Source organism: Cotesia glomerata, linkage group LG3 (assembly GCF_020080835.1).
Source record: "Cotesia glomerata isolate CgM1 linkage group LG3, MPM_Cglom_v2.3, whole genome shotgun sequence".
NCBI classification, from domain to species: domain Eukaryota; kingdom Metazoa; phylum Arthropoda; class Insecta; order Hymenoptera; family Braconidae; genus Cotesia; species Cotesia glomerata.
Window position 1 is genome coordinate 9,271,509 of NC_058160.1, and position 19,764 is coordinate 9,291,272.

General features: G+C 30.6%; 2 protein-coding genes across 5 annotated transcripts in view; one reads left to right on the plus strand and one right to left on the minus strand.

The window, feature by feature from the left end:
* The first annotated feature begins 1,340 nt into the window (after positions 1-1,340).
* On the plus strand, positions 1,341-5,597 carry LOC123260962 (zinc finger CCCH domain-containing protein 14). The gene is made up of 6 exons (XM_044722373.1): positions 1,341-1,538; positions 1,658-3,022; positions 3,375-3,531; positions 3,600-3,757; positions 3,840-4,318; positions 5,195-5,597. The coding sequence occupies exons 1-6, from the start codon at positions 1,500-1,502 to the stop codon at positions 5,457-5,459; spliced, it is 2,463 nt and encodes an 820-aa protein (XP_044578308.1). The 5' UTR covers positions 1,341-1,499; the 3' UTR covers positions 5,460-5,597.
* Positions 5,598-10,252: 4,655 nt separating this feature from the next.
* Positions 10,253-19,764, minus strand: part of LOC123260715 (5-hydroxytryptamine receptor 2B) — a 54,200-nt gene continuing 44,688 nt past the window's right edge. For 3 of the 4 annotated variants that reach the window (XM_044721983.1, XM_044721986.1, XM_044721985.1), the window contains 5 exons: positions 17,209-17,433; positions 15,055-15,370; positions 13,701-13,916; positions 11,530-11,835; positions 10,253-11,433 (listed from right to left, as the gene is read on the minus strand). In XM_044721983.1, the coding sequence (XP_044577918.1) occupies positions 11,187-11,433; positions 11,530-11,835; positions 13,701-13,916; positions 15,055-15,370; positions 17,209-17,433 (1,310 nt within the window). In that variant the 3' untranslated portion in view covers positions 10,253-11,186. The remainder of the gene's footprint in view (positions 11,434-11,529; positions 11,836-13,700; positions 13,917-15,054; positions 15,371-17,208; positions 17,434-19,764) is intronic. The other variant, XM_044721987.1, reaches the window with a different exon arrangement.

Sequence of the window (19,764 nt, forward strand, 5' to 3'; positions counted from 1 at the left end):
AAATGTTAATTAATATAAAAATCAACTATTCAGAATTTATTTTATTAATTTATCTATTTTTAGTTATAAATAAAAATTTTAATTAAATAAATTTATTTTTAAAAAATTTAAAGTTTGCCGCAAAAATAAAAATTTAAATGGCGGCGCTCCGGCCAATCAGAGCGCTCTAAATTTCCGTTAGCGTCTAAATTTAATTTGATTGGAAGAGGCAACCATGTTCCCATCATTGAGCTCGAAACTGCGTCCCGGAATAAATGTGCTCTGTAATCCCGCGCTAAATGTTGCATTTATTGATAAAATTAATAAATTCGCAATTACTTGCTAATTAAAATTACTTAATTCAAGTAATTATCAATATTTATAAACTACTTATTGTCAGTATTACTAATTTATATTACATTTTATTATTTATTATTATATACCGAAAAATTCTGCTTGATTCCAATCACTTAATTCCAATCTATTGTTATAAAACTAAAGTATTACTTTAAAGTATTACTCATCATCAATACCTTATCCGTTATTTTCATAAGAAGATAGAAGAAGGACCAGCATCTCCAGGAGCATCATTCCCATTTCCCGTCAACTGGCATCGACCGGTGGAGAAATAGCAGTTAAGTGATGAAATGTTGGCTGATGTCATTATAATCAAAATGGAAGACATTTCTAATTTTTTATCAACAATTTGCTCATTAAAAAAAAAAAAATTCATGATATTTTTAAAATATTCTTCATATTTAATTTTTTTAATTAATTTTTTTTTTTCAACATTTAATTGTCATGCATTAATTTTTTTTTACTGTCCCACCATTTTGATTATTATGACAAACACTTGGATTTGCTTATGGAGGGTAGAGGTACCTCTACCCTCCATAGATTTGCTGAAGTGTTTAATGACCCTTCTGCATATTATTTCTCTGCTGAGGTTTGTAAAAAAATTTATAAATAAATTTCTCTGTTTATTTATCATTTATGAAACTTGACAATTTTTTTAAATTTCTTTAAAAAAAACTAGGTCTAAAAATTTTTTTTTGAAAAATGACATTTATACTTTTTTTAGAGCTTTTAAAGATGAAATTTTTAAAATAAATTTTTCTTGCTCTAATTTATTTATTAAAAAAAAAATCTCATGTCTCTCAATTTCAAAATCATTTTCGTTTATCATTTAAATTGAATTGCAATTTTTTAAAATGAAACCAAAAATTTTAAAAATCTTATCAATAGTAGTTTCTTACCATTCACTGATAATATACCTCCCTGTACTTACACATAATTGTCTATAATTGTTCCATACAAGTTATGTATTTATATATAGTTCATTACATGTATTTATATGCATTTATAACCTTTTTGCAACTCCAGTACCCAGTCTTCATTATAATTTAAATAAAAATCCAAAAAATACGGGATTAACAATTAAGTAACTATGTTTATAAATATTTAAATAGTTCAGTGATAAATAAAAATTATCAATAGTTTAAAAATATTTAAAAATAACCATGGATGTAAGAGGTATTGAAGTAACAAATCAATTACGAGTAAGTATTTACATTTTTCACCTACCAATTATTTATTTACAAACTCAATTTAAAAAACGCCTTAAGAAATTTTTATAAAAATTATAGACTATTTTCTAAGAATCATAACCTGTTTACAGAGCGCGATAAGAGCAAAGCTCTTAGAACTTGGAGTCCGCTATGATGAAGAGCTACCGGATTATATTCTGGTGATGGTAGTGAACAAAAAAACCCGTCAGCAGATGCACGAAGACCTTAATTTGTTCCTGGAGGACAGTACGACGCCGTTTGTTGACTGGTTGCATGACCAGGTGCTGAAGAAGCTCCAAAAAGTAACTGTAGCGAAGCAAAAGAAAGCCCAGCGAGAGTTTGTGCCAACAGTTATCGTCAAACAGGAGGAAGAGAAGCGTAAGAAGAAAATAGGGGATGAACTTAAGGTAAAAAATGAGCCGGTTAATGAACCTAAAGCAACTACACCCCCAGTTGTGAGTCCGGCTCCAAAAAGTCCTAGCTTGAGTCCCAGGCCTAGAGTGAATTCCGAAAGTTCCAAGACGAAGGTAGTGGAGGAAAATGAACAGGTTTTGGAGCCGGAAAAAATAAACCAGGTCCCGGTGGTTGAAGATAAGGTCAAAAGGAGCATTGAAGATGATTCCCATCGACAAGACAAGCGTTTAAAAAGCGCTGACTCCAAGGATGCAGAGGCTGATGAAAGTGAAGGTAAAAAGTTGAAGTCTTGCGTCAATAAACCGCGAATTACTTCAGTTGTTTCAGTGAAAACGCGGCTGGGTCTTGCGAGGAATAAATTTGAAGTTCAACGGAACGAGAGGGAGAGAGTAGAAGCTGGACGGAATGAGGCTGATCGCAGGCAAGCTGATAAAAGAGCTGACAGGAGACTGTACGAGCCGAGGCGGGATTCTCGCGGCAGAGACGACAAAAGATCCAGGTCCAGGGAAGAAAAGAACCGAGTGGTGGTGGACAAGAGGTCGAAGGAAGACAGAGATAGAGAGAAAGACAGGGAGAGGGAGAGAAGGACTGACAGAGCTGAGAGGACAATTAAAGATCGGCTTGGACAGATGAAACCCGGGGGGAAATTCAAGGACAAGCCTGATGAGCCGAGAAATGTCAGGAGCAGACTGGGACCAGTCAAGAGCAAATTCATCGCTTTGGGGAGGCTGGGTGTCAAAGTTCGGGAGGATGACAAGCAAGAGGATGATGATGATGAGGAAGAGGAAGTTGTTGGTCCTGTGAGGTCGAGGATCATCGCTGTTAACAATGTGGATAAGCCCGAGCACAAGGAGGGCGATAAAGATGGAGAGGAGGAGGAAGAGGAGGATAAGGACAAAGATAAAGAGAAAATTATTGCTAGTAAAGTTATCGTAACACCCCGGCCGCTTAAACCTCTTCAGCCGGCTCAGAAAAGAGCCACCCAGTCGCTCCTCCTCAGGGCTGTCGCGGAAGCCAATCAGTCGGTTGTTAAACAAAAAAATCCAGAGCCTGCTTTGCTGGTGAGTAGACGCAGGTGTATGCTTTGATGTGTTTGTCTTGGGTATTCTTGTTTGGATGATGAGCGATTTTTTTAAACGACTATTAGTTTTTTTGTTTTTTTTTTATTTATTAATTAGGTTTTTGCATGATTTTTATTTATTGTAATTATAGTCGTTTGAAAAAGTGTAGACAGGTTATAAAATTATAAAATTTGTTAATATTTGAAATTTATATTGTATTAATATAAATAAAGACGTAAAGAAATTTAATTGTAAATTTAAAAATTTTGTTACTTATCCTTGATTAATGAATTTTATAATTTATTATATATTATAATAAGAGAAGAAAATATTGACAATAAATATTTATTAGGATAAAAAACCTGTTTTAAAACGATTACAACCAATAAACATGAGAACCAGCGGACAAAATTTTTCCGTACATTTAAATGCAACGAAACGGTTGGTCATGGAGAAAATTCAAGTTGAATTGACTACTTCTGACAGTAATCGAACGGAGCCTGAACCTTGTAAGTTTATTTTAATTTTTATTCAAAATTATAAATTTTCTAAGTTTAAATTAATTAATTAATTTTAGATGTACCTAGAGCTGTTACTGATGAACAAATGGGCGTTGTAATGTCATTATTCAAGCGAGGTAATGATAATCAAAAATTTCTAGTCACTTTAAATGGTTATAATAATAATGTTAATAAAGAAGACAGTTATTCTGAGGACGACGGCTTGGAAATGGAGGTAAATATTTTTTTTTTATTCTATTTTATTTTAAAATGATAGAATAATTAATATTTTTATTAAATTAAAAATAATTTTCCAGGTAAATGAAGACGACGAATTAATTTTAAACAATAGTCAGAGTGAGTCGTTTATAACCAACTCGGGAATTTTATTAGAAGCTGAAGAAATAGAGGATACTATCGACAACCCTGACAGTAATTTAGAAAATTCAGAGCTTGATAATCTAAACATCACAGAGGAGGCCGAAACCATAGAGGCTGTTGATGACCAGGAGAAGATAGAGACTGCTGAAAACAATGAAAATCAGTGCACTGATAACATCAATAATCTAATAAACGAAGTGACGCCGCCTAAACGTAGAAAATTGAGTCCCATCGTTTACACGCGATCGCCGTCACCAGAGAAGACCAAAACCGTGTTATCAACGGTCACCGCAGTGGATAAAAAATCGTCAGTAGCCACGATCTTACCTGATAAGTCCAGAGATAAATGTCGGTACTGGCCAAACTGTACGCTAGGAAATAAATGCGCGTTCATGCATCCTCCAGTTCCTTGCAGGTAATTAATCTTAGTCATTTAAGTCAATATCTAGCAACCTTGCGATCATTGTGATTGTCTTGACGTGTGAACTGTAAATACTCAAAGTTTTGCTTCATTAAATAATGACTTTTGTTAAATTGCACTGTATTTTTTTAACTATTGACGTTTTTAAAGATATAAGATCATCTCGATGTCACACTCATCAAGACCTTTCATTTAAGTGCTCACATGGATTTTTGATCTATTTTTCATATATACATAAATATATAATATTTATAAATATATAAAAAATTGATGAGGGTACTCAAATGAAAAGTATCGATGAGTGTAATGTCGGGGTGAGCTTATATCTTTAAAAATGTCAATAGTTCACAAGATATTTGTTAAAATGCCCTGTACATTCTTAACTATTGACGTTTTTACAGATATAAGCTCATCCCAATGTTACACTCGTCAAGAGCTTTCATTTGAGTACCCACATGCATTTTGATATATTTTTCATATATACATATATATATAATATATATTAATAAATGAAAAATTGATGTGGATACTCAAATGAAAGGTCTCGATGAGTGTAATGTCAGGGTGAGCTTATATCCTTAAAAATGTCAATGGTTCACAAGATACAAGGTCATTTCTTAATTATGTATCTAGAGATAGAGCATTTTCGAATGCAGCCTAAATACTTATCATCATAAATTGACTATCGGTGAAAATGATATGAAACCTTGAAAAGGTACAAATTCAAGTAAAGACTTTTTCAATGACATTAAATTTCACTAAAAAAAAAAACGATTTTATCATGTGACTATCCTGGAGATGAAATTATTTTTATTCTTTTAATAATATAAATTACTTTCCTAAATTCCAAAACTTCTTATTCTGTTACAGCGCATTCCCCGCATGCAAATTTGGTGATAAATGTGCATACAAACATCCGAAATGTAAGTTTGGTTTGTCTTGCACTAAATTAGGGTGCGTATTTTCGCATCCATCACAGCAGTGCAAGTACCATCCGTTCTGTACAAAACCGGGGTGTATGTATTTACACCCTCAAGCAGTACCCGCACCTGTTGTTATTCCAGCAGCCGCTACTGTACCAGCTCCTCCTCTGGAATCTGTTCGTGCTAAATTTACGTGGCGCAGACGTGATTAATGAGGTGATTTAATTCCTCGACATAAATAATCCTACACAACAATATTTTTATTGAATTGTGTTAGTTGAGGGTTGAGATTAATTATATATATTATATATAATTATTATTAATTGATTAAATAACTAATATAAATTCCTATTATATATTGATCAAGATTAGTATCATAAGCTTATTATTATAATTATTAATATAATTATTGTATGATTAATTGCAAATAATTGAACGTTTTGTTTTCTTTAAATAAAGAATATGTACAAATTAAATCTATTGATTTTTCTCCGAGATTTTCGCCCACTTTTTTTACCGTCAACAAGACCAGATAAAAAGTCAATCGAATAGACCTTTTTAACTGGACAAAAAATATATTTTTTGTCAACTGACGCATTGTCGTGACCGCAACAAACATTCAATTGAATGTCGAGCGTCAGTATTGACGGCCATTCATACGCTCGGATATTATACGCCCAATTTTCGGAGAAAAATACAATCTATGATGTTTTATGCAACGATTTTTTACTTTGTATAAATTATAGCTCGTCGTGTATATATATCTCGATAATTACGGACAAAAAATTGTTGAAAATGTATGAAAGTGATTATTTTGATAATAAATTCCTTGGTCCTTAAGTTAAATTGGTCGGGTGTTCATTCGACTTAATCTGAAGCTTAGAAAAATACCCCGGTATAAAGCAGTTACTTATTCCGCTCGATAGAGTTTACTGAATCGACACAATCGCGATTTTGGTTGTTGGTTCCATTATTATTTTTTTTTAAATAGCAATTAGCAGTTAAGACGTTAAATTGGGCGATTATAAATTTTACCGCGCGAAAAAGTTTGATAAATACATTCGTAAAGAGTAAACAACTAAGTTCCTTTAAAAACTTGAACCGTTACCTTTAAATTTACCAGTAAATATTTACAAGTGAGGTCAACCATTTTAATTTTCATTTTTTTTTAACGAAATTTCTATTTGATTTTAGTAATATATTTTTTTTTTGAAAAGTACATAAAAAAATGAACAATTAAAAAAAAAAGTTGATTATTACAATTTTAACCAATTTTCAAAAAAATTTATACATTTTTTAGAAAATTATGATATTCAACTTTTTTTTTTTAATTTTTCGCTTTTTTATGTACTTTTCAAAAAAAATATATCAAAAACATCAAAAATATATAAAATAGAAATTTTATCCAAAAACATGAAAGCCAAAATTTTTTCCAACTTTTGTAGGCAAAAAAGCTATCGAAATCTTTATTTTTTTCTTTCGTGACATTTTTTATCATAAATGCGCCGTAAAAACAAGCAGAATAAAAAATAATTGAAAATGTTAATTTTTCACCTAGTTATGGTCCAAAATAGGGTTGACCCTACTTGTAAGTAATTACCAATTTACCTTTCTTATACTTATATTATTAGAAAAAATAAATTTTTTTTTATTATAAACATTTCTTTAGTTTGTATAACTGTTTTTTATTTAATTTTTTTACGATGAATTACTTTTTAAATGAAAAAAGACTAATTGGCCTCATCCATTTTTATTCAATATCGCGTACAAGCTTATCCAATCAACAAAGCTAACAATTAACAATTTTTGACAGCTCATTGTGAAAGAAATCAATAAAATAAAATAAAAATAAAAACATGATGACTGTGACTGGTTACTAGGATGTTTGCAATAGCGTGAATTTCACTCCAGGCTACACGCAAAAAAAAAATTGGGGCTGCCACATGATATTCATGTGACTGCCACATGATTTTCCTGTGGCAGCCAAATGATTTTTTCATATGGCTACCACATGATTTTCATGTGGCTGCTACATGATTTTCCTGTGGTAGCCACATGATTTTTTCATGTGGTTGCCACATGATTTTCATGTGACAGCAACATGATTTTCATGTGGCAGGCAATACTATAATAATAGTTAAAACAACAATAATAATTATCATGATGATAACAATAATAATAATCGATATTATTAAGAGAATAAGAAAAATTTTGTGGCCAGTAAATTTTTATGATAAAATGGGTTTTTATTGTTAAATTTGGTATCATTAGAAAGGTCTTGATCTGGAGTTGTGCCTTTTCAAGGTTTCATATCATTCTCACTAATAGTCAATTTATTATGATAAGAATTAAGGCTGCATGCGAAAATGCTCTATCTCTAGATACATAATTAAGAAATGACCTTGCATCTGGTGAACTATTGCCATTTTTAAAGATATAAGCTCATCCTGACATTACACTCATCGAGACCTTTCATTTGAATACCCACATCAACTTTTCATATATTTATATATATTATATATATTAGGGTGTGCCAAAAAAATCAACTAATTTTTTTTTTTCAAAAAGTTCTTGAAATTTCGTTAGAAGATACCAAAATAAAAATTTAGTCAAAATTTGAACCCTTAATATCAATATTTGAAGGTCACGAACTGAATTTTTCGATTTTTGAAGATAAAAGAAGTACCAGAAGAATACAGAAAACGTAAAAGGAACTCACTACGTAAGTAATTTGAAGATAAAAGAGTTTGATACAAATGAACGACTGTCTAAAATTCGAAAATATAGTTTTGTACCTTCTCCTTACATTCTATTTTCTAGAAATTTTAAGACTTTGTCAATTTTTTAATTCTAAGATCATATTCAATCCATGAAAATACGCCCAAGTCATTAACAATCGTGTTTAATAGATTATTTCTCATATTTATAACTGCAATTTTCCCGATTTTTTGAAATTTTGACACGTTACTGGCTAGCAAAAAAACTTAAGATTCAAATTCATACTCAATCTGAATTCAAAAAATTTTTTACATCGATAATTTCGATTTTTCATGATTTATACACAAAAATTTTTTCATCGCTGTGACTGCCTTTTTTTGTTTTTTTTTTTAATTTTACTCAAATCTAGACGGTGACCGGGCCAAACGGACTCCAAATTTGGATTCAGCGGGTTGATAAACATGTTGGTAGCTGGGTTTGGTCAAAATTACAAACAAATTTTTTTTTTTGTGTGCCGGTGTAATAAATTCACCGTAAAAGTGAAATAATCCACAAATTTGCAGTAAGCTTAACTTCAACCTTGAATAACTTTCGGAGGATTGAATTTATCAAAAAATGATAGGAGACCTTTTTTATTCAGCGTTCAATTTCCTGTAAGAATAATGATTGTTCGTTCGATAAAAATGGTTCAATCAAGAGAAATAAAAATCCAAACTTTCTAGAAATGTTTTTCCATGTTAATTAAATGAAAAATCGAAAAATTCAGTTCGTGACCTTTAAATATTGATATTAAGGGTTCAAATTTTGACTGAATTTTTATTTTGGTATCTTCTAACGAAATTTCAAGAACTTTTTGAAAAAAAAAAATAGTTGATTTTTTTGGCACACCCTAATATATATGTATACATAAAAAATATATCAAAATGCATGTGGGTACTCAAATGAAAGCTCTTAATGAGTGTAACATCGGGAAGAGCTTACATCTTTAAAAATATCAATAATTGAGAAATGACCTCATATCTCGTGAACTATTGACATTTTTAACGATATAAGCTCATCCCGATGTTATACTCATCGAGACCTTTCATTTGAGCACCCACATCAATTTTTTCATATATTTATATGTATTATATATATGTATATATGAAAAATATATCAAAATGCATGTGGGTACTCAAATGAAAGCTCTTAATGAGTGTAACATCGGGAAGAGCTTATATCTTTAAAAATATCATTAGTTGACAAAATAACAATGTCAGTACTTAATTATTGACATTTTTAAATATATAAGCTCTCCCCGATGTTACACTCATCAAGAGCTTTCATTTGAGTACCCACATCCATTTTGATATATTTTTCATATATACATGTATATATAATATATATAAATATATGAAAAGTTGATGTGGGTACTCAAATGAAAGGTCTCAATGAGTGTAATGGGATGAGCTTTTTTTTTTTTTTTTTTTTTTTTTGGGCGAGAGGAGGGAAATCTTCATAAGACACCGGCTAGATGTTGATGATTTGGTTGCCGGTAGTGTGAGATTTTTACTCACTAAAACCCTCCCCTCTCTTGTACCTGATATTGCGGGACCGCGTTAGCATTACTTCGTAGTACTAGGCCCCCTCCAAGCTACTTCTGTAGCTATTTCCTCCTGTAGCTATTCCTCCGCTTTTTTTTCTTCTTTCCTCTTCTCCAGCAGGACCTCACGCGTCAGCCTTCAAGGTCTCGACACATGGGATTTTTTACGTCCCTCCCACAGAAATGTATCATGTGGCAGCCCCAATTTTTTTTTTTGCGTGTAATAATAATAATCAACACACCATAAATTTATAATAATTATAACTCTTTATTTAAATAAAAAACTTTACAAACAAAAATAAACTATACAACATAAACAATTTAAAAGTTTAAACAAATATTAACCGAGCATTGAACAGCAAACAATTAAGCCCGCCATCGACCATTACTCATCACAAATATATATTTACTTCAGTAATTTGCATAAAAAAAAACTCCCCAATCCCAATGGCTCTCATTATTTTTAATGGCCGTGATGCACTTTCATTAACATCTAGATTTGGAATAGAAAAAATAACGAAAAAACTAGTCTCTTGTTCCCGCGGTAATAAACTCAAATAAAATAAAAGTCGTTGAACTTGGCAAACGCGAACAATTTTATAGTTAATATAATCTCCGATAAATTTATTTTTTATAAAAAATTTATAATACTGTCCAGCCAGTAACATATTTTTGGACAAATAAATAATATAAATACTCTTATACATATTTAATATTATATATCATATATTTAGGGGATAAATAATCCCATTAACAAAGTCAACAAACAAGTAAGCTGAAGTAGTGATTGAGGGGTTATACGTGCTTGGAATTTTTAAAAAATCAATTTTTTGTAATGTACATATACTTAAGTATGTACACAGAAAATTTAATGCCAATTTGATAAGTAGTTTTAAAGTTATCCAAATATTTGTAAAGCCTAATCGGAGCGTTAAAACTTCAATTAGATTAAGCCCGAACAAGTTTGAACGCCTTTTTCTCAAAACTCGATTTTCAAAGTCGGTGAACAAGATTTATCGAACAACTGCTGATAAGATCAGTCTCTAATTTTGAAACTATTTTTTTAACTAGATTTTTCAGTAATTGATCCAAGGATTAATAATTCCGATAAGTATTTTAAATTTTTATAAACAATTTAAGGCTCAAATTTTCATTAAAATCGTTTATTTTTTTTTATTGATATGCCAATTTCTTAAAATTAGACATTTTGATAATCCCTTGAATTAATCACTGAATAATATCTCACATTAGTGAAATTTATTTAAATTTTTTAATTTCGATTAAACTTTTTTTAGAGGACTTCCTGAAGATTGTCTACAGTAGCTAGAAAAATCGTTGATTGTAAAAAAAAGAACTTATTAATAAAATAAAAAGTAATTACATTATGTATATCAATTCTCATATTAATCAATTAAAAATTCTCTTCAGAAAAAATGATTAAAAAATCGTTTTTTTCGGCCTTTTAAGATCGTGTAACCCCTCAAGGGTGATTAATGATACACACCAGCTCTTAATTACCAAGGAACATTTTTATTTTTAATTTGGTAGTTCAATGGCTTCATTAACGACACACTTAAAAGGGTTTTAATGTCTCAATGTTTTTATCTTCTTATGTTATAATTAATAATAATATTAACATTCAACACTTTTGATCACAGTGGTCATCAATAAAAGTGTCGTGCGGTAAAACACTAAATGTTGTCTGAGTAATTTCGGTAACACATGAGCTTCCAGAAGCTGGTGTCACTGTTGGAATCACTGAGGGTGTGAGTAGAGGTGTGCCTTGGAGGCCTATTGCTAGAGGCAATGCACTAGAGGGAGTACACATACCCGGGAGAGCCGCCCGTCCTTCGTTAACTGAACGGTAACGTGGCAGTCGGGCATATCTGTAACCGGAAAAAATTTATTTTAATTTAATCTAGAGAAAAATAATCCAAGCAAAATTTTTTTATCAAGAAATAATTATTAAATAAAATTAATACCTATAACATTTACACTTGAGTAAGCGGATGAATGCGGCGCGAAACGTCTGATTGAACACGGTGTAAATGATGGGGTTGATTGTAGAGGAAACGTAGCCGAGCCACAGGCAGGTGTCGACCACGTGGTTTGGCACATTGCAATTCGGACACGCTGCGAAGAAAATGTTGAGGATGAAGAATGGTGCCCAGCAGAAGACAAATGTGAAAAATACTAAGCCCAAGACTTTGCTGGCTTTTTGTTCCGTCGCGACCGCGTTTGCCGCCGGTGATCGCTTCGATCTTCCCTGTAGAAACCTGTTAACATTTCTTATAAATTATGTTATTATTAATTATGGAATTATTTGAAAAATTTTATTTAAGCTTTGATTAATTTCCAAATTTTTAGTTTAGCTTTTTAATATTTTTTTAATGCTATTAATTAACTAGAGAATTTTTATAATTTTTTTCAATGATTGTTTTTGAACTTATTAAGGGGAAAATCCTTTTGTACGGCTCAAAATTAAATTTTTTATTAGTGTTTTTATAAATGACAAAATAATCATAATTATTAAGTCTTAAAATAATTTTATTAAAATTTTAAAGTTTAATTTTTTGAAATTTCTAAATTAATTTTCTTCTTTAATTGTTTTTTAAATTTCTATCAATTAAATCCGAATTATAATTCAAAAATAATTACTCGCTCTGCAAATCTATTGCAATTAAAATAATTAGACATTCGTAAGTTTCATTTAAAGCTCCATAATGTAATTAGTTTTAAAACTTTCTAACTATCGGATTACTCCTTTAAAATTAACAAAAAGTTTAAATATTTCGTTTAGCGATCGCTCTTCTTTGTTTCATTATTTTTTCCATCACAATAAATTTCTTAGTAATTAAATTAATTGTAATAAAATTTGTAACAGAAATAAAGGCTTATATTTATCATTAAAGCATTAAATTGTAATCAACATAGCCGGCAAAGTTTAAAAGTTTTGAATTCCGTAGCAGTGTAATCCTATTCGTAGAGTTCCGAAAAGGATTCGAGTCGAGTTTAGATAGGAGTGGATGAGAGTATGAATTCAAGACGGGCAACTTCTGTTGATATATAAAGGATAACCCGAATTAACATGACACAAGAATGTTCTTGAGAGTCCACTGCTGAGCTGTACTGAGTAGCAATGCGAGCTAGGATGAGCATCTCCGGACTCCGTATTAGTATTAGAGTTGAGTTGAGTTGCCTCACTTGAGTGTTCCCGGATCGATTTTGGAATTCTAGCAAGTCCGTACTTTCGTGACCAATGTGTTCACAAGTAATTCAATTACTGACGACCTATTCTCTCATTAATCATACTCTAACATTTGTTGCGAGTCTATCTGTTCATTTACATGCGTAATCTTCGTTAGTTTTCGTTGTTTAATTAATAATCATTTAGTTAATTAATCATTCAGGATCAATTGTCATATTTGTTTCAATTGTTTCACTGATATAATGACTTGTTAATATTTAATGACTCTTATTAATTGTTAATAAATGATTTTTTAACATTCGATGATTTAATAAATAATTAATAACAGTTAGTCAATCATTTATTGGAATTTATCAACAATTGATAAATATTTACTAAGAAGTAAAACATATTTAATAATAGTTACACAGATACAAAAATTTACTTGAATCAAGAAAATAATTTTGGAGAATTTCATCATATTTTTTTCAAGTAGAAAAATTTTTAAACTAAGAAATTTTTTTGGTTTAAGTTAATTTTACTTGAATTTTACAATGAAACTCTTCAATATGATTTTCTAGGTTCTAGAATTTTTTCTTGATTTAAATTAATTTTTTTTTCTGTGGAACAAATCGTTTATTAAGTAAAATTTATTAACTCGTAATAAATATTTATTAATTGTTTATAAATATTTTTTTAAACTTTTGAAGAAAAAGTTTGATTCGAAAATTTCAACCAAAAATTATCATTTAAAATCTAAATTAATAAAATGTCCAAGAATGACTACAATTTTCTTTAATAAATATCTGAAAATATTTCTTTGATTAAAAAAAAAAAAGAACCAGAACAATTTCACTTTGTTTATTCACTTTTACCCTTTCCAATCTATCAATACGAACCAAATAACTTCAGCGAACAAACTAGAGATAAAAGTAGAAGGTGGAAGAGAAGTGCATAACAATTTACCTGAGATTTAGATTTGTTGGCGCGACGTTGAGGTGAAGTTTGAGAGATCTAAGTCGGAAGTTTCTCGTCTCACGCGTAATATTTTCCGGAGTTTGTGTCGCCTGATCGGTCTTGCTGATACACCTGCGTACTTGCAGTTGCAGAGTCGAGTCCACATCCGTCTCTTGAGTAACTCCATTAAGTTCGCAGCTTGATGGTGACGTGCTTGTACCCCGGCTATTAACATAATGCATCCGATATTTAGTCCAACTGTACTGACTTGTTCATATGTACAGTATATATTCATATATGGAGAAACTTTTCTTATAATCAGTTAATCATACTCTACTTTTATAGATTTATTAAACTTGACATCAGATTATTAGGATTGAGAATCCACTCCCCGCTCCTCGTATTTCATTTCCGTTTTAAAAATATTAAATAAAATCTAAGTAAAAGTAAATTGTACCGCAACTTTGTAGGAGTATGACATCCTTACTCAGAGATCCACTTTTACAACTAACAAACTACTTACAAAGTTAATCCATATGACATGTCTACTCTGAAATAGTGAACAAAACTTTTTCTTATTTAAATAACTCTGAAAAATCGTATCAAGTATACGATAAATGTTTTTTTGTGCGAAAATAGGTTACATTTTAAAAATAGTTCTCAATTTTTCATGAAAAATTTTTCTCAATTCAAGATTATTTTGTCTTGAATCGTTAAATTTTTTTTTTGAATGTAGAATTGGCAAATTAAATATAATTTTTGTGATGAAATTAGTCCACACAATAATTTTTCAAATTTTGACAATTTGCTATCGAGTTCAATTTTAAAAAAACGTGAAAAACAATGGAGCCATAAAAATGACTGAATAATCAATTTTAAAAATATTTAAAAAAGTATTCCGTCGATCATTAATAGCCGACTAACGCGGTAATGGAAATGTCATAAAGGGAAATAGATCTATTAATAAATGAATGATGGACGAATTTGTTAACTCACCCGATACGGGTACGGGATGCTTATCGATCGAGAACGTTACAGTCTGAAGACTTAGTTCCTTCTGATTCTCAGTTCCGATGATTTATGGGATATTTTAGCAGAGTCATATAAATACTAACGTGCTGACGGATTTCCGATTCTTTGTTTTTGTTTTAAATAAATAAATCTCAATGTGTGACTATTGGTGAGAAATCGGTTCTTTTCGCGCTTTCGAGGCTATTAAACATTTTTCGTATAGAAAAGCATGTAATTGTAAAATTTATTGAAATAATAAAATTTATTATTTAAAGATTAAAAAAAAATTTTTTTAACGATTTTTTTAATTTTTGAACATTGATTTAATTAAAAAAAAAAATTTAAAGCTTACCTATTACCAGTAGTACTTCCACCAGAAAACCTCCACAGTTGTCTAGAAGACAGTGCACTAGAAGTAGGCCTAGAGTGGGTATGATGCAACTTTGTCGAGGAATACCTCCCTCCAAGCCTCCTAAATTCGTCACCCATGGTTTGCTTATGAATGAACCGCGCTTTCTTACGCAGTAACTGAACAGTTAGGACGTAAGTGATTACCATTACAATCATTGGTATGTAAAACGCTACCAACGATCCAAATACGAAGAAAGCTCGATTATTTATCATACATATATCCGGTCTTGGCATTATATTCATTGGATTTGTCAATCCTAAAAAAAAAAGAAATAAAGTTCTTACTTTACATTAAAACTGTAATTGCCTACACTGCTAAAATTTATAAATTCACTTACGGAGACTTAATAAATCATTCAGGACTTTGATTATATTCATTAATTCTCTTTTATTTAAGATTTGGCAAGTTTTTCCGCTAGCGTAGACGTAAATTGAAATATATCAGTATTACTGTCAACATGTGTGTAAAATCTATTGTATATATTTTTTTTGGCGAACACGTACGTTGTACTTGTTTTGAAAATATATTTCCGCGTGAGTAAGCCAAGAATAATAATTTTTTTTGGGCCGAAAACATATTGCTATCCAATGTAAACATTTTTAAAGATCATACTACTTTAAATTTTTTTCAAGAAATCAAATTTTTTAATTAGAAAAAAATTTTATATCAATTAAAAATGTTTATAAAATAATATAAAACAAATATTCAGCGGCATGATGGCCGAGCATGTTAAGTCATTATCCCGTTAGTTCACTCGCACACCATGCCGTGAGGCGAGGGTTCGAGCCCTGACGGATGTTCGAATAGTTCCAACACCAACCGTCGGGGGTCGCTCCGGTAGACGAACTGTGCTGGCATGGGTTTTCTCTGTGGTTTTCCCATCGCCACTATTCCAACAACCGATAGAAAGGGGTGAGGAATAGGGTAAATACAGTACAGAAAGCACAAGTCGGTCCACAGCTGCAGTGATAATAATAAAGAGTTGAGTATATAAATGTGCGAAAAATAAGGTTGATTATGTAGTGAAAATACAGGAGTGAAGAGGACGTGCTAAGGTCCAAAAAAGCGTTGAATAAACAAGGACAGTATAAAAACACAGGACGGTGGCGCACTCGCGGAATGCGACAGCTACCATCTACCCAGCCTTGTAAAAACCAAGAACGGTATACAAGTAAAAATCGAAAATAAAAAAAATATAAAACAAATATTCTTTTAAGTAATCAACAAAAATGTTATGGAAAATATTGATGGTCCTTTATTAAATTACCACAGAGTTGAAATTGACCAGAATTACTGAATTTTCTCCACATGCAGATATATTAGTGCATAAACTTTGGTTCAGAAACATCAATTAAAGAGATTAATAGTCTATAATAAAAGTCTAGCATGGCCGAATTAATTTGGTTATCCTTGTTAGAGTTACTTCTGATACAAGCTTATAAATTTAATGCGATTACTGTTCAACCAGATGCTTCTCCGAGCTTAGTAGTTTACTTACATTGTTACCGTGTTACATTACTAAAATGAAATCTCGGTAATATAATTTTGACCGAAACTATCAACCACCTACGACCTAAGGACTAGCCCGCGGGAGCACTTTTTTTTGCACGGACCACGGCTAGAACGGGTTGCAAAAGTGATAAGAAAGTTATCATTTCGCAGATTAACTCATGATGACCGACTGACGCGAACTAACATAATGACTTTAGTAACCTCACGGGAGATATGTCGCAATGCATTTCAGGCTGCAACGTTGCCGGGATTACATCTACGGCCAGCGATTGGCTGGAGGACAGAAGAGCTCGGGCTTAATTTTGGCGACCTTGCTTTCGTTAACAGAGACCGGTAATGCTTGTGGTCACTTTATCACACAAGTGTCGTGATTTAGCGATATTTTTAATTTAGCTTTTTTGTTAATTATTTCGAGCTCAAAGGGGATTAAATATTTCTCTAATGCTTTTAATTAACTAATGGATTTTTATCTTTTTTTCAATGATGTTTTTTAATTTTGAAATAAAAATTCCCTGAAGAGTATGTATTTTTTTTTTTTCAAAATAAATCAGAAATATCAAATAAAAAAATGAATAAATTTACCTAATACTGTAATTGAACTGGACACAAGCAAGGCTAAACACCAAACAGCTGCTATTTTAAATGCATTGGACCGCATTGTTGAGTCACGTCGTGTTTCTACCGGTCTCCTTACGCCGAGATATCGACCTAGCGAAATGAAACACATGTGCAATATGCTCGAAGAACACGCAAGTACATCGCATGTAACGTAAACATTGCACCAAATTTCCCCAAAAGGCCAATATCCTGAAAAATAAAAAGGATTAACTAATTAAAAATTTTTCAGTTAATGAAAATAAAAGCTTTTCGTTAATTTATATCATCATTATTATTATTTAAAAATTCTTAAGATAAAAGCAATTGATTTAGGCTCCCATAGCATTTGAAGTAACCAAGTGAAAGAATAATTTTTCTGTCAGACAATTCTTAACGCTTTGTGATTGCATTAAGTGAGCATCGTATAAAGTACAGAAATTCGTAAGTAACTTCTCTGCAAAGAAGTCGTAAACTAGGAACCGGTGACGGGTGACAAAAGTGGAGGATCGAAAAGTAGACAATGAAATTATAACAAAAATAAGTTGATGCAGAGAGTGAAAATTTCTTAACATTTCTTTCCGAGCACTTTATTCTCAAGGTATTTTGTTTTTGGACTTTTTATGCAAAGAGCTGAACGATCAGAAAATCCTGTTTAAATTGAAAGAATAAATATCGCACTATTGTCGTCAAAATTTTATTATTGGAAGTATATTTTTATTGATTTTGGTTTTATTAAACTTTGGAATCACTTTTGAATTGTTAACTTTTGAATTATTGTCCTTCGATTCATAAATTTCATAGGAAATAAAACAAAGTGTACTTTTATTGTATAAATTTTGAACTTTCAAAATTGCCCTTTATTTTTGAAAAACTTCAAACTATAATATCTTTTGAATGTGTCATTCAATTTTGATTTTTTTGACAGTATTCGACACAGTTTTTCAAGTACAAAAAGTGTATACAAGGTTTTAAGTCGATTAGTCGGAGAATTTGAAAGTTGTTTTGAAAAAATTTTAAAGAAAAGATTCAAATTATAATTTTAATCTTTTTGATAATTAAAAATGACAAATTATATGGTAACAATAAATGCAAATCATAAATGTACAAGCATGAATATCGTCAAGGTCTCTAATAAATTAACAGTGGATGAACCACGCTTACACTTTTGATTACCGAAGGACGTACTCAAACATAAACGAAGTAGATTTAACTGACATTCTAATTACGACCCCGGATAAGGAGGGCACGTTCCAGGGCATAAACTCTTAAGTTATTAAATTTCGCATAATAAACCCTCGGTTCATTAGTAACACACATGATAATTATAATCACCCATAATTACAATTATGCATTCAAATACAGTAGTTTCAAAAATTTACCCGTCAAGAAAAAGTGATAATAATTATACTCTGTTGTGATTAACGAACAATTACGTTTGCATGAATCAATTCTCTGCAGACGGCGCTCTCAGTTCAGTTAAGTTGTATACGTCAACAGCTCGAAGACAATTTACTAAAATACAATTGCGTTTAATCAAGCGTGTAGATTAAATCATTATTACCTCAGACCTTTCCTCCCTAATCACCAATTTAAATGCATCACTACCGTAGATAATAGTTTCTCTCGGGCGCAACAGTCTGCATAATAGTTTACACTCGAAAAATTTTGAAATATCTATTAGTATTATTAATAGTATCAACTTCTTCATTTTTGAGGCGATTTTAAGCTTTGATTAATTTATTTTTTATCTAAGTAATTATTTAACAAAATAATTATTTATTATTATTTAATTAATTTTTTAACAAAAAAAAAGTATTTAACGAAATAATTTTTTTTTTCGAAATATTTTATCAAAAATACTTTGGTACTTTTTTTGGCCTATAATATATTATTTAATTATGATAAGTTAGTTCATTAGAATATGTACAAAATTAAAAATTCACAAAGAATATTAAAATCATATAACAGAATTACCAAAAATTTATGCCCGTGGTATCTAATAAGTTTAAAATTTATATCGAATCCATAAATTCGCATAATCTATTATACATTAAGCGGAATTACTTGTAAAATACTGCACTTACGAAGCAGTTAATTGTGCATGAACATCCTCGTACCTTCGCTTAAATATTTTAACAGTTGATTATTTTATTTAATTACAATTAATTTTCACTATTTTTATCTTGTTTTAACTATATTATCTTCTTTATATTCTCTATTTGTCTCGGGTATACGATTGATTTAGCTTAAATGAGATTTTAAATGAATTTTTTATAATATTTACTTAGTAGAGTGTAAAATATTTTCCTATTCTTTTTTACAGTGAAGAGAGAATTGAAAAATAAAGTACGTAGATTTTCAATTCCAGAAACACAACTTTATTTTTTTAGATTTCCATTTCCGTTTGTTGTATATCTTTTACGGATTCGTTCAGTTTTCAGTATATTGAATTTTTAAACGGTTGTTTTTATCCCTTAATGCTCCTCGTTACGGTTTATATGTTTATTAAAATTTTAAATTCACATGTACGATCAGGATGTT